Raw genomic sequence first — 24,346 nt, forward strand, 5'->3', positions numbered from 1 at the left:
CATCCTCTCAGGCTTTAAGTCTATTTTTAAAAAGAACAGCTGTCCAATGTGTATAAATCTAAAGTCCAGGTCATCCAGATTTCCCTATTTCCTTTTTTCATGTGTGTGGCACTGGGCATTGAAACCAGGGGCATTCTACCTCTGAGCTCTACTTACAACCCTTTTTATTTTTGTTTTGAAACAGGTTCTCACAAGGCAGATGAGAATCTTACTATGTTGATAAGGCTGTCCTCAAACCTGTGATCCTCCTGTCTCGGCCTCCCAAGTGGGATTACAAGTGTGCGCAACCATTCCCTGCTAAAACTCTGTTTCAAAATTAAAAAAAAAAAGAAAGAAAAAAAAAAAAACAGGGCTTGAGGTGTAGCTCAGCAGAAAAATGCTCCTGGATTCCATTCTTAGTATCATACACAAAAAAATAAGTAAATAAAAGGGATACTACCATAAAGTACCACAGAGTTAGTGGCTTTGGACAGAAATTTATTCTCTCACTATTCTGAGCCCCCCAATTTGAAATCAAAGTGTTGGCAGGGTGCTGGTCCCAGACAGCTCTAAGGAAGAATCCTCGCCCACTTCTGCCAGCAGTCCTTGACGGCGCTGGGCAGCATCACGCCTGCCTCCGCTTCCGCCACCGCCTCCTCCGTCCATGTCTCCATGGCCCAAGTTCTTCCTCTTCTGAGGACGCCAGTCACGGCGCTCAAGCCGGTGTAGCCTTGGCTTAAGGAATGACACCTGCAAAGCCTCTGTTTCATTAAGGTCGCTTGTCGGGGTTCTGAATGGACATAAATAGTATTCTGGGTGGCACTGTTCAGTGCACCAGAGCGGGCAGAAGCCCTGAAAAGGTACCTCATAGGAAACGAAACAAACTATTAGTGTCAGAGCTATCAACCACAGGTTCCCAGGGAATGGCATGTCCCGCTCACTGCATTCCCAAAATTGGAAAGTGTGATAGAAGCCAGGCATGATGGCCCATAATCCCAGCATTTGGGAGGCTGAGACAGGAGGATCACAGGTTCAAGGCCAGCCTCAGCAAGTAGTGAGACGCTCAATGACCTAGTAAGACTCTATTTCAAAACAGAAATTAACCCGGGCGTGGTGGTGCACGCTTGTAATCCCCGCGCTTGGGAGGCTGAGACAGGAGGATCGCACAGGTTTGAAGCCAGCCTCGGCTACTTAGTGAGGCTCTCAGCAACTTAGTGAGACCCTGTTTCCAAATAAAATATATTCTAAAAAATGGGTGTGGGAATATAGCCAGGAGGTAGAAAGCCTCTGGGTTCCACCCCCAGTATCACCAAAAAAATGGCGGGGGGGCTAGGGACGTGGCTCAGCGGTAGCATACTCTGGGGCTCAGTCCCCAGTACTGCAAAAAGAAAATCCCTGCGCCCTTTGATCCCCTGTAGGACTCACTTCTAGAAGTTGGTCACACAGTATTTTCGTGTGGGCTTGCACAGGTATGCAGAGATGCTGACTGGTCTGTTCCTTTGGCCTCCTCAGCCTTGCCTCCACCCCTGGCACCTGCTCAGTCCCCTCCTGAGCCTTTGTTTCTGGTACTGCCCCAGCACCACCAAGCCTCCCCACCCTGTCCTTGTGCTGGCCCGGGCTGGAGACGCAGATGGGAGCTCTTGGGTTCAGGGGGGAAGCGAGCACCGGTGGAGCCAGTCCTCAGCTCTCCAGGCCCAGGACTCACTTGGTGCCCTTGGGAGAGGAGCTCAGGGTCAGAGGTGAGGCCACCTACTGAGGCTGGGGATTCTGGACCCGCCCATACAGCAGAATGGGTGTCCTTGCCCTCCATGTGGGGTCTGCATGCAGTGCCTCCCTGGTGCCAGTGCCTGCTGAGGACCTGGGGTGGCAGTGACTTGCCCCTTAGGGACTGTGGGGCCCAAGCCCACGACCAGAACGGCCTGTGCCTCACAGGGTTCGCACTGCATGCTTGGAGTGTTACGGGCCTTGAGAACACCCAAGAGAGCTGGGCTCAGCCCTCCTTAGAGCCAAGAGTGGCGTGGCCTGGGTCCTGACACGGGCGTCCTGCGCGCAGGTTGCTGTCCTAGGCCCTCGCCCTGCCCAGGCTGAGGCTGGGGGAGCGCTCAGCACTGCCGGGCTGAGGAGGACCTGCAGCCTGCCCACAGGTCTGAGGACGGCACGTCCAGGGCTGCAGGGGAAATTTCCAAGCTTTTGGTTCAGTAGGGTCCTTAGTGGGCGCTTCCGTCTCTGCGGCCTTGTCACAGGTCTGTGGCGCTCTCCAGGACCCTGGGTTTGAGGTCCTCAGCAGAGTGTTTGCCCTCACTTTGCTTGTGGATGGTGCACGCCGCAGTGTTACACCTGTGCCCAGGTGCCCAGCAGGCATCTTGACGTTGGACTCAGCAGTTGCCATCACTGTCTCTAGCATTGACTTTACAATGTTTAGCGAGGCGCCAAGGCAAATTTTACCCACATTTTCCATGCAGGACAGGTGCTCTGGCCAAGATTGCAGGCCAGTAACCAAATACCTAGTAGATTGTGCTGTTTCATATATTTGAGAAACGTCATGTACAGTCCTGAAACTGAGGCCAGGGGAAGCCTGCTGTGCCTAGGCATCCCCCGGGCCTTGTGAGCCAGGAGTACTGAGGCGCTCTCAGGAGCCACCCTCGCCTACTAGCCAGCTGCGCCTCCGGGGCTGGGGCGCCTGTGAGGCCCTTGGGGTCCAAGACCACCCGAGGCCAAGTGAGCGTGGAAACTGAGGGCAGGTGCCGGCCCGCAGAGTGCTGCCTCTGGGCCTGTGTGGGTCTCCGGGGCCAGGGAAGGAAGGCAGCTCGTGTGTTTCAGAGTTGACACGTTTTCTTCTTTGTTAGAAACATGAAGACACCGAGTGTCCCTGCGTGCTGGTGTCCTGTCCTCACAAATGCAGTGTCCAGACGCTTCTGAGGAGCGAGGTAAGGCCCGGCCAGGAGTCTGGGAAGTCTTAGGGACTAAGCAGGATGTGGTAGGCTCCATTCTCTCTTTAATCACTGAAGTCTCGTGTTTTTCATGGTTTGTGATGGAAATACATATTGCAGAAAAAACAAAAATGACTTGAACGTTTTGCAAATCAGAAGCAAGCAATAAAAAGCTGCATAAAGAGAAATCCAGGGGTAAAATTATTAAAAATTGAGAAAATGGGACTGTTGTGTCTGCAGAGCAAGCAAAGGTGATGCCTACAGTTAAAAAAAAAATCTTTAAAAAGTGGTGAATTACTGTTAGATTAACTTAAAGTGAATTAACTTAGAGACATCCAGAACCATTTTGACCCTGGGTAGTTGCCATGGGTAGGAAGAAGTCCGTTTCAGGGTTACCTGAAGGACCTCTCGCACTGCCCGTGGGGTTTTGAGACAGGTAGATTTCACGTTAACTTTCTTTGCTCCGAGTATATGCAGATGGAGAAACGGCAGGGATTCTGAGCGGCTTTGCACGCCCCTGACCTGCAGCCCTATGCTGCCTTTCCAGAGCCGTGCGTGACTCCCATGAGCTTCCTGCCTCTGCCCTGACCTCTTCTGCTCACCTCTGCTTCATCGGCAGCCTAAACTGACTGCTGGACCCTGGGGAGGGGCAGGTCGGCGTCCTGTCCCGGAGAGTCACACTGCCCCAGGAGCATCCTCCCAGGGCCTCCCTGAGCCTTCTGAACGAGCTTGCCGGCAAGCTGCTGAATGAGTGTCAATGACACCCACAGCAGGACACTTCCTCTGCTAGAGCTAGTGTATAGCGTTTGTACGGTTGAAATAACATCCAGGGGTTTATAAACGCTCTTCTGAATTTCTCTTTACTCAGAGCTCTCTGAATTAGGGTCAAAAGTTGCCTCTATTTTGCCTCCCTGTTATTTTTGTTTTAAAAAATATATATTTAAACTTGCATTTTTCTTGGCTTCTCATGAAAAGAGCTGTTGGGCCATAGGCTATTCTTACCTCTATTCTGAAACTCATTGTGAGTTCTGTAGAGCCCTGATAAAGCCAGTTGAGGAAAAGGCGCAACACTGAACTTACAGCACCCATTGGAAATAACATATCAGCTGGGCCTGGGGGCGCACGCTTGGAACCCCTACATTCGGGAGACTGAGGCAGGAGGATCGTGGTTCATGCACAGCCTCAGCTACTTAGGTCCTTTGCAACTCATTGAGACCCTGTTTCAAAGTAAGGACTAAAACATGGGGCTGGGGGTGTCGGGTTCCATCCCCAATACTGCAAAAAAAAAAAAAAGAAAAGAACATGTCAGATGCATTGTGCCCTGATTTTAACATCAGGGATGTTAGCTGGTTAGCTTACAGGTGTATTAATGGCTCTGGGAGAGTGTGTTTTACGATTTGAAACTGTCCTTGAGAGGAGAGTCTCCATGTGCGTGGCCGCGTGCCTCCTACCTTGCCAGCCTTTGGGCTCTTCCCTCCAGGTCCACTCGGCTTCAGGTTGGGTTCAGGGCAGAGGCGAGCACATTAGGCCGCTGATCCCCCCGCTCTGCCCAGCTCATAGGCCATTCTGCAAGGTCAGCGGTGGCAGGGGCCTCAGGTCCCTCAGGCCATTCCATTGCCAGAAAGCAGAGGAAGCCAGGGGTGTACTTTGCCCTCTGTCCCCAAAATGCTAACCTAAGCACCTGTGTCCAGGTAGGCCCTGGAGCAGGCCTGCAGCCGCCTTAGCCTAGGGCTCAGTTCTGTCTCTCTTTGAACTACGGCCCTTTCTGTTCCATTCTCTTGCTGGGGCGTCCTAGTGCTTATTTGCTGCCTCGCCAGCTTTGGAGCTGAGCAAGGGGGTTTCTCCTTGAAGGATGAGTTGTCTGTTTTCCAATCCCTCCTCATTTTCCTTCCTTCAATTAGAGGAGACAGCCTGAGATTTGAGTTGGTAGAGAGTTTCTGGCCATGCCAGGGAAAAGTCTGTAGGCAAAGGAAAAACTCATCTCTGGTTATCTGAGTATTGCAAGTAATGTACAGAGGGGCTTGCTGTGAAGACAGACTTCCATTGTGCATCGTATATGAGGTGTGTGGCCCAGTTGCATCCTGAATGCTTTCTCTCTTTGTGTCTCATGCAGTTTTTGTTTATGGTCTTTAAATGTGCGTTTCAGTTTTTTTTCCTTCTTTTTAATTCTGGCATTTCAGATGGCATATCACATTTCGAACAATCTGTTCTCAAGAAACTGCAAGTTTAAGAAATGTTACAGTGAATGTATTTCTGTATAGCGGTGTGTATGTGTGCATACATGTGACAGTATATCTATTTACTGCCGATAAGCCAGCAAGCCGAGATGTGCACACCTGGAGCTGATAAACACCTTCTCAGCAGTGCAACCAGATGCTCTCTGTGCCCTGATATGTTTGAACATTTTCATGCAAACGTTTGTGCCACAACTCACGTCTCTTTCCCGTTGCAGTTGAGTGCACACTTGTCAGAGTGTGTCAATGCCCCCAGCACCTGTAGTTTTAAGCGCTATGGCTGCGTTTTTCAGGTCAGTATCCAACATTTGTCCTTCCCCATCACTGACATTCTGCCATGAGAGAAAGTTCTTATATTAACATTTTAACATGCAAGTTCTGGACTCTTTTACTGTCATGAATTCGGAACACTCTGTTGCATGGGTGACAATCCACATGCGACAGGCGTGGATGTGTGACACTCCAGGTGGACACTGCCGAGGGCACGGCAGGACAGTAGGAGAACTACTACAGCTGACGCCAGCTAGCAGCAGGCGTGCACGCCTGCAACAGGAGGACCACAGGTGCGAGGACAGCCTCAGCAACGCAGCGAGACTCTCCGCAACCTAGTGAGGCCCTGTTTCAAAAAAAAAAGGCTGGAGGTGTACAGCTCGGATGTAGAACGCCCCTGGTCCAACTAGCACCACAAAATGAGGAAGTAAAACCAGGCGCCAGTGGGCCAGATAGGGCGGCCGGGGTGGGGTTCTCTGCAGGTCACAGGAACTTGAGCGCGAGTGAGTAGCAAACACTAGTGTCGCCCCGTGTGTCAGTGTCAGCTGTGAGAATCACACACGAGTGTCCACGCATTTGCACACACCGTGCTGACCCTGGTCCCCAACGGATCCAAACCGAGCGCCGTCCTTAAGAGCACCTCCAGGAGAGCATCACCGCCACACAGGCAGCCGGAAGCCCGCGTCTGCACTTTTGTTGATCAGGTTTTTAACAGATCTGAAATGACTAGTGGATTAGGATTGTATTTTCATTGAAATGTTTATCTTATAACCTTAATATTGAAAGACAAAACCTGTTACAGTGAAGGCTTGTGTGTTTCGTGTATCACTAGCACCTTATTTTGAAGTTCAACACAGAACATTGGCGTCACAGAGCTTTCTGAGGGAGTGAAGAGCTGAGAGTAGAGGTGACCGGAGCCGGGCGTGGTGACGCACACCTGTCACCCCGTGCTTGGGAGGCTGAGGCAGGACCGCAGGTTCTTGGCCAACTCAGTGAAACCCTGCTTGAAAATAAAAATTCAAAAATGGGCTGGGTGTAAACTCAGAGGTAGAATGCCCCTGGGTTCCATCCCCAGTACCACACCAAGAAAAAGTCAGCCCAGCTTTCCCTTGCGTTAGCCTCTGTCGAGACAGAGGCTCCCTGTTATGTCGTACGTAGTGCCATCCATTCTGTGTATGTGTATGTATATGTTGATATAGGTATTGCTCTATATCAACATATATATATGAATATTCTATGTACAGAGTATATGTTTTGGAGATCATGAAAATGCTTTCTCTGGCTTCTTAATTTTCCAATATTCAAACAAATTATATTTTATACGAATTGCTTCCTTAAAGCTGAAGCACTGTATCATGTGCTTATTCTTGACTCCCAGTGGTCTGCATCTTATGTACTCTGTAGATCGTTTCTGTTTTGTATGTAACTTGCTGAGTAGCTGGTGAGGAGCAGTCTTCTTGGATGCAGTGGAGTTGAGCTATCAAGTCAGTCCACAGCGACTGTTCAGAGCCCGACTCGCCGCATGCTCGCCTGCTGAGCAGCACCTGGCTGAGGCTGCAGCTCTCTGAACATTTCTTTGTATATTTTTAGTGGGAAGCTCTCCAAATGAACAAGAACAAGCTTAAAATTTAATTCCTTGGCATTACTAGGGTGAAGCATTGATCAGAAGCCCCTTGAGATAGGAAGTAGAGAGGGAGGCGCTTGAGCTAGGGCAGATCCGCAGCGCTGGCCTGGGTGCTCCTGCACACGTGCCTGGGGGCCTGAGCACCACTTCCTTCCCTCAGAAGTGGGAGCTGTACATGAGGAGCCCTTTGTGTGCAGTGCTGCACCCAGAGTCGGTGTTAGTCCTTCTGTCTTTGCGAATGCAGTGACTGGCTTAACGTGGCGCACTCTTGCTCTCCCAGGGGACGAACCAGCAGATCAAAGCTCACGAGGCCAGCTCTGCAGTACAGCACGTCAACCTGCTGAAGGAGTGGAGCAGCTCCCTGGAGAAGAAGGTAGCGCGCAGCTCCTGCTCATCAGTCCTGTAGGCGGGGTCTGTGTGATAGCTGGTGGCAGATTTTGTAAAAGAAACAGCATCAAGGGATTGTCAGTGAAGTCAGTTTTTGTGTGGCTTTGAGTCTATGAATGAGACTGTGGAACTCCACCACCACCACCCCGTTCTGTGTAAGAGAGCCGCCCTCGGGCACAGCCAGGTGGACGTGGCTGCACTGGCACCAGACAGCAGGGCAGAGCAGTGAGCCTGAACCTGGCTAGCCCAGCAGTGCTCCCAGCCGCTCCTCACAGGACACGGCTCCGGCCACACACACTGCTGAGAACTCCCGTGAGCTAGGGCAGCTGGCGATGTGAGCATTCGAAAGATCTGAGTGAGGCAAAGAGGACCTCAGAGAAGTGAGGGGGCCCCTGGTGGGGCGGGGGAGGGGCCTAATGATGAAACTATTCCAGTAATCCTGGTTGATTGAAGTTGTTTGTATGCTGTAAAGACTGTATGAGGAGGGGAGTGGGATAGGAGTGCTGTGTGCGCGTGTCACTCACTCTGTACCTCACGGGGATGTATAGTTACAATCCACCAATTAACACGGATATTTGAGCTGAGCGTGGTGGCGCATGCTTGGAAAGTCAGTACTTGGGAGGCCAAGACAGGAAGATCACATGTTCACAGCCAGCCTCAGCTACTTAATGAGGCCCTCCACAACTTAGTGAGACCCTGTCTCAAAATAAAGAATAAAAAATAGAGCTGGAGGTGTAGCTTGGAGGTAAAATACCCCTGGTTCCATCCCCAATAAAAAAATTGAATGCCTTGTTTCAAGTGTTAAGTATAAATGTACTTGAAACAGTCTAAATTTTTAAAACAAAAGTTTTCTTTTAATTATTTATTTATTTTTAAATTTTTTAAAAATTTTTTGGTGGTACTGGGGTTCCTGGAAGCCCTTCTGTCTCCGGGCTACACTCCCAGACCTATTTTATATTTTGAAATAGGGTCTCCTAAGCCAGCACGGCTGGCTTCGAACCTGCGCGATCCTCCTGTCTCCGCCTCCCAAGCGCGGAAATTACAAGCGTGCGCCACCACGCCTGGCTAGGCTTTTTTTTGTTTTTTGTTTTTTGTTTTTATTTGTTTTTGTGGTACTAGGGGTGGAGCCCAGAGGCTTTCTACCTCCATGCCATACTCCCAGACCTATTTTATATTTTATTTGGAAACAGGGTCTCACTAAGTAGCTGAGCCCAGCTTCGAACCTGTGCAATCCTCCTGTCTCAGCCTCCCAAGCACAGGGATTACAAGCGTGCGCCACCACGCCTGGCTTTAGGTTTTTTTTTTTTTTTTTTTAATTAAATCTGGCATTGAGCCAGGAATGGTAGTGTACAAATATCTATAATCCCAGAATTTGGGAGGCTGAGACGGGAGGATTGTAGGTTTGAGCACAGCCTCGGCAAGTAGTGGGACTCTCATCAACCTAGGGAGACCCTGTTTCAGAACAAAAATAAAATAGCACTAAAGTTGTAGCTTAGAGGCAGAATTCTTCAAGGCTCAATGCTCAGTATCCCCCTCCCCCAAATCTGGCACCGAAGTCGGGTGTGTGGTGCACATACGCCTGGAATCCCAGTACTTGGACGTCTAAGACAAGGATTGCAGGGTTGAGGACAACCTCAGCGACTTAGCATGGTCCTCAGAAACTTAGACATAGTTCAATAAAAGAATAGGGCTGGGGTGTATGTAACTCAGGTAGAACACCTTGGGTTAAACCCCCAGGACCACCCCCATAAATCTGGCATTAAGTAGCTTAAGACAAACACTTGAGAAGCAGCAAGGTGCTGGCAGGCAGACATGTGCACAGAGGAACAGGGATGTCCTCTCAGCCAGGAAACAAAGTTCATGGTAGCTAATTTGGTGATTTTCCCGTGAGCACATAGTATTTGCTTAGTTTATGGATTGCTTACCTATAAACCTTTCTCTTTTTTTTCTTTTTTTAAAGAACATACTCTGTTTCTGCCACTTTTGTTTTTTATTTTTGAGGATTTAACCCAAGGGAATTCTACCTCTGAGCTATACCTCCAGCCCTATTTATTTATTTATTTATTTATTTATTTATTTATTTATTTATTTATTTATTTTGGTGGTACTGGGGTTCCTAGAAGCCCTTCTACCTCACCTCTGGGCTACACTTCCAGACCTATTTTTTTTATACTTTTTATTTGGAAACAGGGTCTCTTAAGCCAGTGCAGCTGGCTTCCAACCTGCACGATCCTGTCTCCTCCTCCCAAGTGCGGGGATTACAAGCATGCGCCACCACGCCCAGCTTATTTTTAATTTTAAAACAGGGTCTCACTAAGCTGCGGAGGACTTGGCTAAATTGCTGAGGCTCTGACCTCGAACCTGTGGTTTTCCTGTCTCAGTCTCCCAAGTGCCAGGATTATAGGAGTGTGCCACTGTGTCTGCCTGCTGTTTTTAATTATAGGTATAAGTCATAGGCCTCTTTTCTTAAAGATGCTATGTTTCTCATTTAAAAGTTTCTTCATAGAGCCGGGTGTGGTGGTGCACGCTTGTGATCCCAGCATTTGGGAGCCTGAGATAGGAGGATCCAGGTTCGCAGCCAGCCTCAGCTACTTAGTGAGGCCCTTTACAACTCAGTGAGACCCTGTTTCAAAATAAAGAATGAAAAATAAGGCTGGGAGTGTAGGTTGGAGGTAGAATGCCCCTGGGTTCCATCCCCAGTACTGCAAATTAATTAATTAATTAATTAATTAGAATTTCTTCATGAACCAGGTGTTGTGGTGCATACTTGTAATTCTAGTACCCGGGAGGCTGAGACAGGAGGATTTCAGGTTCGTGGCCAACCTCAGCAATTCAGAGAAACCTTTTGTAACTTAGTGAGACCCTGTTTCAAAATAAAGAATAAAGCCAGGTGTGGTGGCGCATGCATGTAATCCCAGAATTTGGGAGACTGATACCGGAGGATTGTGGTTCGCAGACAGCCTCAGCTACTTAGTGAGGCCCTCTGCAGCTCAGTGAGACCCTGTTTCAAAATAAAGAATAAAAAATTGGGCAGGGTGTGTAGCTCGGAGGTCAAATGCCTCTGGGTTCCATCCCCAGACCCACACACACAAAAAAAAGAATAAAAAATAGGTCTGGAGGTGTATCTCAGAATGCCCCTGGGTGTGTACACACACACACACACACACACACACACACACACACACACACACTTTTTCATTTATTTTTAAGAATTCATGCCATGGCCTCTGCACTGGGTACACAGGAGTTTAGCAGGTCTGCAGTATGGTTATCCAGCTAGGGAAGGCGTGTCACCCAGTCTGCCTCCAGGCCAGTCCCTGTGGAATGTGTGGGCTCGTCTCTCCCACCCTGACTCCTGGCCTTCTCGTCACAGTGAGTGGTGCGCACCACTGGAACCCCAGGCCATGACAGAGACCGGAGGTCCTGCTGCCTGCACACACCAGAGGTCTCTCTCTGTGATACCTTGTGTTTAGACAGTCACCTGCCAAGTCAAGGTAGAAGTCCTTGAGGGCGCAGGATGCGCTAGCTTGTATTCCACGGAGACACTGTACGTGTCCGGCTCCTTGGATGTTGCCAAGGATTTGTGTTTCTCTGGCTCTGTCCATTCCAATGGAGCCCCTGGCATTCAGGACAGCTGAGCCATGTTGGCGCTCATAAGAAGAACCATGTCTGCCCTTTACTAGATTTGAAAGTAAAGGCTCAGCTGGGCATGGTGGTGCACGCCTGTAATCCCAGGCTGAGACAGGAGGATCACAGCTTTATGCCAGTTGCCGCAGCAACTTAGCGAGGCCCTCAGCAACTTACTGAGACCCTGTTTCAAGATAAAAATAAATAAAATAGGACTGGGTGTAACTCAGAGGTACAGTGTCCCTGGGGTCAATCTCTACTACTATAAGAAAAAACAAAATAATATAAAGGTTGGGCTGGGCATGATGGTGGACACCTCTAATCCTGGTACTTGGGAGGCTGAGACAAGAAGAGGTTGCAGGTTCAAGGACAGTTTCAACAACTTAGCGAATCCCTGTTTCAAAATAGAAAAAAAAAATACCCGGGCGTGGTGGCACATGCTTGTAATCCCCTTGCTTGGAAGGTGGAGACAGGAGGATTGCATAGGTTCTAAGCCAGCCTCTCTGGCTTAAGAGACCCTGTTTCCAGTCTGACGTGGTGGCACACGCTTGTAATCCCTGCACTTGGGAGGCAGAGAGGAGAATCGTGCAGGTTTGAAGCCAGCCTCGCTGGGTTAAGAGACCCTGTTTCCAAATAAAAGTATAAAATAGGTCTGGGAGTATAGCCCACAGGTAGAAGCATTTCTAGGAACCCCAGTACCACCAAAAAAAAAAAAAAAAAAGAGAGAGAAAGAAAGAGAAGAAAAATATAGCTGGGTGTGATAGTACGCTCTTGTAATCCCAGTACTTGAGAGGCTGAGACAGGAGGAGCCCAGGTTCATGGCCAGTCTCAGCAACTTGTGAGGCCCTCTGCAATGTAGTAAGACCCCCATTAAGGGCTGGGGGTTAGCTTGGAGATGAATGCCTCTGGATTTCATCCTCAATACCACCAAAAAAAAAGAGGAGAGGAAGGAACGGACGAATGGACAGGGCTGGGGATTTAGCTCAGGTTAAAATGCCCCAGGTTTAATCCTCAGTACCAATAAAAAATCAAGATAGAAAATAGGGCTGGGGGTGTAGCTTGATGATAGAATGTCCCTGGGTTCAGCCTCCAGTACCAAATAAATACAAGTAAAGGCTGGACCAGGAATGGGGATGTTTACATTTTCCTAAAACGGGAATTTAAATATCATTATAAAATTATAATTATTCTTTTGGAATCTGTTAGGTTATTTTGTTCATCCTAATGGAAAATAGTATTTTGAATTAAAAAAGACTGGTCCTTAACATTAGTGATCAAACTAAAGTAAAACCGTTAAAAAATCTGGACTGTATTACAGACACAGCTATCTTTTTTTTTTTTTTTTTCTTTTTTTTTCAGGTCTGGGCATGGAACCCAGAGGCATTCGACCTCAGAGCCACACCCCCTGCCCTATTTTTTATGCTTTATTTTGAAACAGGGTCTCACTGAGTTGCAGAGGGCCTCACTAAGTAGCTGAGGCTGTCCGCGAACCGCGATCCTCCGGTCTCAGCTTCCCAAATGATGGGATTACAAGTGTGCGCCACCAGCCCTGGCTATACACAGCCATCTTACATTTTAGAAAGCTTAAGTCAAAAGGAAATGTAGATGGCCGGGTGTGGTGGAACATTCTTGTAATCCTGCGCTTGGGAGGCCAAGAAAGAAGGATCGCGCAGGTTCGAAGCCAGCCTCAGCTTAGTGAGGCTCTCAGCAACTTAGTGAGACCCTGTTTCCAAATAAAATTATAAAATAGGTCTGGGAGTATAGCCCGGAGGTAGAAAGCCCTTGTGCTCCATCCTAAGTACCACAAAAAAAAAAAAAAAAAAAAGGAAACAGAGTGCTACCAGCCAGGCGCAGGGGCAAGCTCTGCTTGCAGAGAGCCCATCTGGATGGGCTGCGGTGGCTGCGTGCTGCTTCCTGGAAACACCTGCTGGCGGGGCTTCCCCGAGCAGACCGCTACCTATGCGACGCATGAAAACTGCAGCGCACAGGCGCACGAGCTGGGTCTTCCGATTAAAATAACACAGTCGCTGTAGCATGATTGGTGTCCAGTACTGGAGGAGCTTCTGCTCACACTCGAGTACTTGATGTGTCGCAAAAGAAAATCGTCAGTGTTTCTGGAGGTATTACTTAGATTTTTGTCAAAGTCGCAGACGTGGTGCCTCTTCTTGGGGTGTGAGAGATAAGAGTCTGGGACTCAGCCCACCTTTGCCAGGTGGGAGTGGTGAAGTGTGACTCCAGAAGAGGCAAGGCTGCTGTGGGCGTGCACACCCTGCACTGGTGACGTGCGCCCAGCAGGAGTTCAGGACGTGGTGGCCTGGTGTTTGAGCAAGGAAAGATGACTTTACCAAGCAAATCCTAGGAAAGTGAAGTTTTTTTTTTGTTTGTTTGGTTTTTTTTTTTGGTGGTACTGGGGTTCCTGGAAGCCCTTCTACCTTCGGGCTACACTCCCAGACCTATTTTTTACATTTTTTATTTTGAAACAGGGTCTCCTAAGCCAGTGCGCGCGGCTGGCTTTGAACCTGCGCGATCCTCCTGTCTCTGCCTCCCAAGCGCGGGGATTACAAGCGTGCGCCACCACGCCCGGCGGAAAGTGAAGTTTTATTTTGCCCATGAGCCAGTGCAAGGTTTATAAGCCTGAGTAAATATACATTTGCTTTACATAAAATAAAGTGGAGCTGGGCGCGGTGGCGCACGCTTGTAATTCCAGCACTTAGGAGGCTGAGACAGGAGGATCGCACAGGTTTAAAGCCAGCCTCAGCTACTGACTGAGTGAGGCTCTCAGCAACTCAGTGAGATCCTCTTTCTAAATAAAGTACAAAAAATAGGTCTGGGAGTATAGCCTGGAGGTAGAAAAGGTCCTGGGTTCCACCCCAGTACTACTAAATAAATAAATAAATAAATAGTGTCGGCCAGGCGTGATGGCGCACGCTTGTAATCCCAACATGCAGGAGGCTGAGACAGGAAGATCATGGTTCATGGACAGCCTCAACTACTTAGGCCTTTTGCAACTCAGATCCTGTTTCAAAATAAATAATCATAGAAAAATAGGGCTGGGGGTATAGCTGGGAGGTAGAATGCCCCCCTGGGTTTCATCTCCAGTACTGCAAAAAAAAAAAAAATTGTGTCAGATATGGTGGTGCATGCTTATAGTCCTAATACTTAGAAGACTGAGGCAGGAAGATCATAGGTTCAAGGCCCACCTCAGCAACTCAGTGAGGTCTTCAGCAACTTAGTGAGACCTCGTTTGAATATCTAAAAAATAAAATAGGGTTTGGGTGTAGCTCAGAGGTAGAATTCCCCTGGGTTCAGTCCCAAGTCCCCAAGTCCCAAGTGGATGCTGCCCTTGGCGCCCCTCCCGGGCTCGTGAGAGCAGGTTTACGTCGGTCCTCGGGAGCTAGCTTTTTCAGATAGGGATTCTGAGTGTCGGAGGTAGACTTGGCAGTGTGACTCTGCAGCCCCTCCTGTGGCGGGTGACAGGTTGGTCCCAGTGTCTGTCTTGGGAAGTGCCTGTGTGACTCTTTTTTATTTGTTTATTGTGTGTCTGATACTGGGGATTAAAGCCAAAGAGAGTAGACCTCCAAGCCCTATTTTTGTCTTTTTTTGTTTGGAAACAGGACCTCACTACTTGCTGAGATGGCTGTGAACTTGTGCTTCTCCTATCTCAGCCTCCCGAGTAGTGGGATTACAGGTGTGTGCCATCACGCCCAGCCCTGGGAGGACTTTCACACTGTAGATTGTGGCTCACTGGGACATGTGAAATAGTTTGATGTGCTGTGATTAACACTTTGTTTAATTGACAAATGATGTTTATATATTTATGGGGTATAATATGGCTGTTTGATACATGTGTACATTATGGAATAACTAATCAAGTTAGCGTAGCCATCCCTTTCCTTTTGTGATAGAAGCATTTCAGACCAGCAGTTTGGGAAGTACACACTTCCGTGTTGTGTTGTTGTCATGCCTCACGTCATCACTAACTGTAGCCATCAAGTCCTGCAGTAGCCGACACAGCCGTGTCCTCTAGGTGCCCTGTCCTCTGCCTGGTGCTTCCTCCCTCCCCTCTCACCGGCCGTCTACCCTCTGCCTCTGTGACCTCAGCTCTTAAATTGTACTTGTAAGTGCATTACTGTTGTGCCTGGCCTATTTGACTCATATTTTTAAGTGAAATAGAATAAAATAGAAAATAGAAGGGTGTATTATAAGCTACTAGCTCAAGTATAGTTTCATGAAACCTGTTCTTAAAAATGGGGTGAAATCACTAAAAATAAATAAATAAATAAATAAAAAACAAATGTGCATCACCATGCCTTACTCAGTGAGGCTCTCAGCAACTTAGTGAGACCCTGTTTCCAAATAAAATATAAAAAAGGTCTGGGAGTATAGCCAGGAGGTAGAGAGCCTCTGGGTTCCACCCCCAGTACCACCAAAAAATGTTTAAAAAAAAGGGGGGGTGAAATGTAGCCGGGCGTGGTGGCGCACGCTTGTAATCCCGTGCTTGGGAGGTGGAGACAGGAGGATCGCGGAGGTTCGAAGCCAGCCTCGCTGGCTTCAGAGACCCTGTTTCCAAATAAAAAAGTATAAAAAAAAAACAGGTCTGGGAGTGTAGCCCGGAGGTAGAAGGGCTTCCAAGAATCCCAGTACCACCAAAAAAAAAAAAAAAAAACGAGTGAAATGTAAGACAATGTTTCTTACTGTATTTCCTAGTCAAAATTTGGAAGCTCCTCTGGCAAAAGATGTGTTTTGGGCAAACACTTGAACAGCAGTCCCGTTCATTCTGAGGCTCATCCACTGCTGGGGCCTGAGAACAGGTTCCAGGTTCCTCTCCAGCTCCCCAGAGCTGTGTGAAGGGAGTTTTTTCTCCTTGAACTCCTTTCAGTGAGCTGGTAAAAACCTATCTTGTGAAAAGTTAATTACTATTGTTATTGTTAATTAATGTCAAAACCACTTTTGTTAGATTAATGAAAGAATTTCTTTTTCAGGTTTCTTTACTGCAGAATGAAAGTGTAGAAAAAAACAAAAGCATACAAAGCTTGCACAATCAGATATGCAGCTTTGAGATTGAAATCGAGAGACAGAAGGAGATGCTTCGCAATAATGAGTCCAAGATCCTCCATCTGCAGGTGAGCAGCTGAAGGCTGGCTGCGCGTGCGCTCTCGGCTGCGCGTGCGCTCTCGGCTGCGCGTGCGCTCTCAGCTGGGAGCCGCCGGGTGCTCCTCAGGGCAGCTGGGCGGGCGCAGGCCGGCCTCCCGGTAGTCCAGGTCTCACATACCTGGGCTGGGGTGAGGCTCAGGGTGGAGCCCTTAACCCGCCCTGTGAGGCCCTGGGTTTGGTCCTCAGCATGTCTTATTATCCTTTCAGATTTTATATTATTAATGGGTACTTGTGCACAGCTTCACTTCCTAAAGTGCATGGGAGCCAAACTGCTTTGTTCCGACTTTTCTAGCAACACACACATACTTGCCCAACTTTATTTCACCACAGTAATCCAGAGATCCCCCAAACAACAAACAACACTTCTGCTGCCCCGAGCCAAGAAGGCCATTCGCATGGGCCTGCTGAAGTGTTCTTCCTCCCATCGGCAGCACGAGCCTCCACTGGGTGCTTGTGAGCGGCCGACCCCGTGCTCTGGCTCATGGCCGTGCCTGTGCGCGCGCACCAGTCGTCCGCGCCACACCCCGCTGTGCGGTCGGGTGCTTCCCAGTGCTGGTGTTTGCAATGCAGCTCCATAAAACGTCAGCAAGAGAGCCAGCCAGGGCATTCTACCTCTGAGCGGCACCCAGCCCTTTATATTTTATTTTGAAACAGGGCCTCACTAAGTAGCTGAGGCTGGCCTCGAACCTGCAGTCCTCATGTCTCAGCCTCCCAAGTACTGGGATTACAGGTGTGCATCACTATGCCCAACTGAGAAAAAGAAAATATTCTTACTAGTGCAGAGTCACAGCACCTTTTCTCCTGTTTTGACATTAAAGATAAGTCATAATCCAATGAATTACATAGAGATTTATTAAACTAGTTTCATTTGTATTAAACTTTACGGTTACCTAGAGAAAAAAGGAAAAAACACAATGGAACATTAATATATTAGAAAAGGAGCATGTTCCAGCAGGTTGTCATCCCAGCATTCGGGAAGCGGACACGGGAGGGCCGTGGTTCGTGGACAGCCTCAGCTACTTAGGCCCTCCGCAACTCAGTGAGACCTCCTTCAAAAAACTCAATTACATCATTTTCAGGGAAATGGATGGAACTGGAGGACATTATGCTAAGTGAGATTAGTCAGTCACAAAAAACAAGAAAGCAGATGCTTTCCCTAATATGTGAGAGCTAGGGAGAAATGGGTCATAGGAGGAACTCTAGATGAAAAAGGAAATCCTGTGGAGGAGCAAACAAGGCAACCTAAAGGAGGAGAAAGGAGGGGGGAAAGGAAAATCTCTAAAACACACAATGTACTTAAACATATCGAAGTCAACCACTAAGCCGAGCAAGGGAAGGAGGGACGGGGAGGGAGTGGGGTGGGAATTGGGTAGGGGTTAAATCAGTGATGTGTACATGTACGTACACACAAGTTTTTTACCCCGATATGATGTATGAATATAATGCACCAATAAAAATTTTTAAAAATATATTAGGACTAAAAAACAGGACCAGGGATGTAGCTCGGAGATAGAATGTTCCTGGGTTCCATCCCCAGTACCACAAAAAAAAAAAAAAAGGGTACATGTTATTAGTATTAAATCAAGTCAAAAAGCGCAGCATCTCATAAAGTGCAGCAAGCCTCCTGGCACGCGGCTGGCCTTTGCTGAGGACCCAGGTACTGGACTGTCCAGGGCACTGGTCCAGCCCTGCCAAGGGGCCTGTCCACCAGGCAGCGCACCCACCCTGCACTGCCCAGAGCAGGCCCAGCTGTTGCAGTGTAGCTGACATATGTCACCTGGCGCACAGGGCTGGTGGAAAGGACAAGGAAACGTTATGCTGACATGCACCCCTGAGACGTGCCCACGACCACCACATACGAGAGAGGGCGAGTCGCCACGATTTCCACATCGCCTGTAACAAAAGCCGCTTGTCCAAAACCTCAGGGATTTAAATGCAGGTTTCTCTTTCTTTATTTCTGCCTCTTCTAATTGGAAAAGTTTTCACTTACTTTACTTCTTAGAAGAATCTAATCACACTACTGCATGTAACTTATATTTTAAACATCTTGTGATTAAGTTGACCAGCAAGGCACAAGTTAGGAAGACGGTGCGCCTGAGAAGCACAGGTGGTGTGGGCGGCGTGGGTCCCTGCACTCGCAGTGAGGGTCGGCTGCCACCCGCTCTCTCCTCCATGCAGAGGAAGCCGCAGTGGAGACAGGGCCTACTTAAAGAAGGGCTTGGCAGGGTGTGGTGGGCACGCTTGTAATCCCACCGTTGGGGAGGCTGAGACAGGATTGTGATTCGAGGACAATTTCAGCTACTTAGGTCCTTTGCAACTCAGTGAGACCCTGTTTCAAAACTAAAAAGACGCCGGGCGTGGTGGCGCACGCTTGTAATCCCTGCGCTTGGGAGGTGGAGACAGGAGGATCGCGAGGTTTGAAGCCAGCTTCACACACTGGCTTAGGAGACCCTGTTTCTAAATAAAAAATATATATGTATATAATAGGTCTGGGAGTGTAGCCCAGAGGTAGAAGGGCTTCCAGGAACCCCAGTACCACACACACAGAAAAAAAAACCCTAAAGACTAGAAAATAGGGCTGGGGTGTAGCTCAAAGGTACATTGCTCCTGAGTTCCATCCCCGGTACTGCAAAAACAAGAGAACAAGAGGAGCTTGGTCAGATCAGGCACTTAGCCCTTGAGCTCAGGACCATGGCCAGCCACTGTCCATTGCCAGAGGGCACACCCTGCCATGACAGCCAGCTCAGTTCTGCCTCTGGAATTACTGAGAGGAGCGACTCCCTGCCTCCAGGATGCCTTTGGAAACTTACAGGTGCCTGGGTGCGTGGGACAAGGGCCAAAGCCCCCTCCAGCCTCCAGGCCTCCCCTCCACTCACCTTGTTAGTTCACTCCTTAAAACCTTCTGTCCAGCTGGCATGGCGGTGCACGCTTGTAATCCCCGCACTTGAGAGGCTAAGTCAGGAGGATCACAGAGGTTCGAAGCCAGCCTCAGCTACTGAGTGAGGCTCTCAGCAACTTATTGAGACCCTGTTTCCAAATAAAGGTCTGGGAGTGTAGCCTGGAGGTTGAAAAGCCCCTGGGTTCCACCCCCAGTACCACCAAAAAAAACCCTCTGTCACCCTAACCTAGCGTGGTTTACCTGGAGCACTACCATGCCCAGTTGTCTTCTGGTTTCACCCCACCATCGTGGTGAGGTGCGCCTTCTCCTCCCTCCTCAGGAGGCAGCTGTGTACCCCTCTCTCTGCTTGCCTTTTCCTGACCAGAGTGAACTCCAGCTCCCCCAGGAAGCCTGTGCTCAGCACCCTCCTCCCTGGGGCTCCCTCAGCCACCTCAGTGACTGTCCTTTTCACTCTGGGTGGTCTCCTGTCCTGCTTGTTTCTCCACACACCCTAAACCCTGGTGGTGGTAGGCGTGCAGAGGTCTTGGTACGAGGCCAGCCCTGGGAACGGGCGCTGACGTGTGGGAGTGAAATGGCGCGTGTGCTCGCTCTGTCTAGGCTAGGAAGGTGCTTCTTGACAGGATCTTAAAGAGCTAGTTTTTCTTGGTCAAGACCCAGCTACTTGGGAGGCTGGGGAAATTGGATGGTTTGAGTCCACGAGTTCAAAACCAGCATAAGCAACACAGAGCCCGGCTAAAAAAACAAAATAACAAAGATAGCCAAGGCGTGACTTTAACCCCACTTTTCTGCTGCCAGGGCTCTGGTGACCTGGTGGTTATCGCCACCAGTGGGTCTGCAGGGCTGGGCCAGCAGCAGTAGCCCTGTGTCCATAGCGCACAGGACCTCATGGGCACCACGCGCTGTCCCACTGTGCAGGGCGTTGCCCAGGGCCCAGTGAAAAGGGGCATCAGGATGGGAGCTGCTGCCTGGGATGCGAGTGTAGGCAGCTAGTTGTCTGAGTCGCTGAGAACAGATCTTTGGTGGCGATTATTTACTCAGTGTGTGGTCAGCGGTCTCTTCTCAGCTCCTGAATCATTCTTCTAATAAGATTCCACACCTGCATTTAAAATCGATGTTTATAAAAACATTACTTTGGCTGAGTGTAGACCAAGGCGGTTTAGGAGTGAAATCATTGTGTTTTACAGAGAGAGCTTGATGTCGTTCCGCATTTGGCTTTGAAACTATGCCATATAGATTTAACAAAGGTCTGTCTTTAAAACAGCACATTGTGCCAGGCTGGTGGTGCACCCTTGTAATCCCAGTACTCAGGAGGCTAAGATAGGAGGATCACAGGTTCAAAGCCAGCCTCAGCAATTTAGTGAGGCCCTCCACCACTTAGTGATACTCTGTTTCAAAATAAAGAATAAGGGCTGGGGGTATAGCTCAGAGGTAGAATGCCCCTGGATTCAATTCCCAGTAACACACACACACACACACACACACACACACACACACACACACCCCTTCCCTTGTGGGCTGCACAGCACCCTGACTCAGCGTCCCCTGCTGTGCGGGGAGCCTCTTTGTGGCCCTGGGCTTCTTACCTTGAGATGCAGCATGGCTTATGGTTCCATGCCACTTCCCCTGCTGTGCGGGGCTCAGAGTGAGGGTCAGGCGCCCTCCTGGCCCAGCCCATCAGCAGCCCCCTCTCAGGCCACGCCCCTCTACCCTAGCAGCATCCACACTGCCTGTTAGCAGCAGCAGAAAGTACTCAGGAGCGCACACGCACGCGCTCACACACACAGTCGTTCGAAGAGCAGTACAGTGGTGGGCGTTCACCAGTGTCCGTAGGATTGGTCCCAAGAAAACAGACCTGTGAAAGAATTAAATATTTCTCTGGCCATATGTAACGCTTAAAGAGCACACCTTAGTAAGAAATACTTTGCAGAGAAATGATCCTTACTGTTAAAATGTTATCCAGTGTCAGGTTTCTTGGAAAGAATAGGAGCACTGTGCCTTCACCCCAAGCAGTGGCCCAGGCCTGCGGGGACCCTGCCACCATTAGCAGCCAGCAAGAGTGCTGAAGCCCAGAGATGCAAAAATAGGCTTCCAGGGCCCCTGCAACTAACAAGACCCTGTTTTAAAATAAAATTGGGCGAGGGGCAAAACTTGAAAGGTTGCCTCTGAGTTCCATCCCCAGTACCAAAACAAAATAAACCCACCCACCGAGGTGTCACAGCTAGAGCGCGGTTCTCTTCCCTTCTGTTGCTCCTCTAAGTGAATGGTTCATATGTTTCTGCAAAAGTTTTTCTGAGTTATTCAAATTAAGATAGCATAAAGCAGGCCTCGTGTTGGCAGCTGTGTCTTGGGCATTGTTGGTGCGTGCCTGCCTCCCCGCATGGCTGGGCATGAAGTTGGCAGGGGAGGGAGCCCCGCTCTCAGACACGGCTTCATGGCTCTGCGCAGGGCCTGAGGACCCGCTGCGGCCCCTTCCTGTTGTCAGCCGTGCGCAGAGCTGCTGGGTCTCAGGTGGAGTACAGTTGGAGGAGCCCTTTCCGGGGTCCCTGTGTAGTCTGGGGCTCCCTCTAGCTACAGAAGCAACATGGCACATCTGTCCTGGGCCAGGAAGCAGGAAGTTGGAGGGTTGTGAAATTGGAGCGGTGGGTCAGTCGTGCCTAGATGCAGGCACTTGAGGCACAGCACCGGGAATGGTCTGGGATGGGGAAGACCAGGCGGGAGCAGCAGGCAGGGCAGGCGTGAGTGACTCCCCGCAGCGTGGGCGGGATCCCCTTTCATCTGATGGCTGAGTGCTTGCCTGTCCGTGCCGCTCTTTCCCATTGGCTGCAGTGGACATGGGGGATGGACACTCAGGTGTTTTCCCTAAGGCGGCACTCTCTTCCATCTGGCTTTGCGTGGCCGGCCTGCTCCCTGCAGAGCAGGGCGTCTGTCTCCAGGAGCCCTGGGGTGGCGGCCCATCCGAGTGTGCACGGGCTGACTGCCCACGCCTCACGGGCTGGGTCTGGGGGGTAGTGGCACAGCATCCTCAGAGTTGTGACTGGCTTTTGCCTTTTCAATCCCTTCGGTCTGGAAGCGAGTGATAGACAGCCAAGCAGAGAAACTGAAAGAGCTGGACAAGGAGATCCGGCCCTTCCGGCAGAGCTGGGAGGAAGCAGACAGCGTGAAGAGCAGCGTGGAGTCCCTCCAGAACCGCGTGACGGAGCTGGAGAGCGTGGACAAGAGTGCGGGGCAGGCTGCTCGGAACACGGGTGAGTGTGTGGCGGGGCGTGCAGCACGTGCTCCTCCAGCAGCCAGTCGCAGGCGACGTGTGTGGAAGCAAGAGGCCTCAGCGAGGACAGACGGCGTGGGGAGGCCGGGGCCTGCTGGCCAGGGTGCTCCCGCCACATCCAGCAGGCCCCGGGGACCGGAGCAGACAAGGCAGGCAGCAGAGACCTCGTGCACTCAGAGCAAGCACTTACGGCATGACTGTGTGGGAAGGGTTGAGCGTGGGAGGAAACAGGGTTATCACGGTGCAGATGGAGGGATGGGGTTGGCCGTGGGGCAGCTTGGGTGGGAGAGCATGCTGGTGGCCTGAGGGCATCAGGGCCAGGGCAGGGAAACAGGCAAGTGGCCGGCCGGCGCCTTCCCCAAGGGCTTCTGCAAGGAGGTGGCGCCTGAGGTGGTGGCCTGATGCGGGGTTGAGGGAGGGAGGCTGTGCTGGAGCAGCCTCCCTGGCCGCAGGCTCAGGCCCCGGCGGCTCCCGCCTCCACGCGGCCCAGCACAGCGGGCTGCACGCGGCCATCAGCGTGGATGCTGGTGTGGGCTCGCTTTTCTGGCCTCGGGCGCCGCGTGTCTCATTTGCCGTGTCTCTCCTCGCCTGCGGCAGGCTTGCTGGAGTCCCAGCTCAGCCGGCACGACCAGATGCTGAGCGTGCATGACATCCGCCTGGCCGACATGGACCTGCGCTTCCAGGTCCTGGAGACCGCCAGCTACAACGGCGTGCTGATCTGGAAAATCCGGGATTATAAGCGCCGGAAGCAGGAGGCCGTCATGGGGAAGACCCTGTCTCTTTACAGCCAGCCTTTCTACACCGGCTACTTTGGCTATAAGATGTGTGCCAGGGTCTACCTGAACGGGGACGGGATGGGAAAGGGGACGCACCTGTCGCTGTTCTTTGTCATTATGCGTGGCGAGTACGATGCTCTGCTGCCGTGGCCCTTTAAGCAGAAAGTGACGCTCATGCTGATGGATCAGGGCTCCTCTCGGCGCCACCTGGGAGATGCATTCAAGCCCGACCCCAACAGCAGCAGCTTCAAGAAGCCCACGGGCGAGATGAACATCGCCTCCGGCTGCCCTGTCTTTGTGGCCCAGACTGTTCTTGAAAACGGGACATATATTAAAGATGATACAATTTTTATTAAAGTCATAGTGGATACTTCGGATTTGCCTGACCCCTGACAAGTAACTGGGGAGGTGGAGTTAGCAGAAGGTAGCTCCTCCTGGGGTTGGAACCGTCTGTCTTCACTGAGGCCCTTGCTCTCAGAAGAAAGGACCTTGTGGGACGGAGGAAGCGGCAGGAGGCAGATGCGCGGCCGGCGGGAGAAGCCACTCGCGGAAACACCCCAATGCGTTTTCTATAGACTAGCCACACCTCGCTCTGGAGAATTATTTATCCTTCGATGAGATAAATACTGCTATCAGAGAAGGTCTTCATTTTCATTTTTAAAGATCTAGTTAAGTAAGGTGGAAAACATATATGCTAAACAAAAGAAACATGATTTTTCTTCCTTAAACTTGAACACCAAAAAGAAAACACACGTGGGGATAGCTGGACCTGTCAGCATGATAAGAAAAAGGAGAATTTATGAAATAATAATGCAGTTCTGGTATATTCATTCTAAGATTCAAGAGTGCAATCTTGTTTCAAATATAGTATATTGTCTATTTTTAAGGCCTCATCTGGTCTCTGTTTTAATAATTTGTTTGTCAGAAGACCCTGAAATACACCTAGGTCTTTTTTTTTAAGTCTCTAAATTCAGAAATCATTTTTTAATTTAAAGTTCTACAAATAATTGTTACTGCAAACATTTTGTTTTAAAACGTTGATAGACTGATATTTCTTGGAAGAAAATGTAAAATATCAAACAGTGGTTATCACTTGTGATAGGAGAGAGAATATTCAACCTGTTGTTATTTCTCGTTAGAAATGTAAACCTTCGATATCTGTCGTAGTTAATGACACTACTCAAAATTATTACGAGAGGGA

The 24,346-nt window shown here is 49.8% G+C and overlaps 1 protein-coding gene across 2 annotated transcripts in view; it reads left to right on the forward strand.

Moving 5' to 3' along the window:
- Positions 1-23,538, forward strand: part of TRAF3 (TNF receptor associated factor 3) — a gene marked incomplete at both ends in the record, with an annotated part of 35,644 nt that extends 12,106 nt beyond the window's left edge. Inside the window, 6 exons of one of the 2 annotated variants that reach the window (XM_080707000.1) lie at positions 2,826-2,906; positions 5,362-5,436; positions 7,318-7,410; positions 16,034-16,174; positions 22,175-22,349; positions 22,967-23,538. In XM_080707000.1, the coding sequence (XP_080563126.1) occupies positions 2,826-2,906; positions 5,362-5,436; positions 7,318-7,410; positions 16,034-16,174; positions 22,175-22,349; positions 22,967-23,538 (1,137 nt within the window). The remainder of the gene's footprint in view (positions 1-2,825; positions 2,907-5,361; positions 5,437-7,317; positions 7,411-16,033; positions 16,175-22,174; positions 22,350-22,966) is intronic. The other variant, XM_080707001.1, reaches the window with a different exon arrangement.
- Between the last annotated feature and the right edge of the window lie 808 nt (positions 23,539-24,346).

This window comes from Muscardinus avellanarius (assembly GCF_963383645.1).
Source record: "Muscardinus avellanarius genome assembly, chromosome: 12".
Classification (NCBI taxonomy): Eukaryota; Metazoa; Chordata; class Mammalia; order Rodentia; family Gliridae; genus Muscardinus; species Muscardinus avellanarius.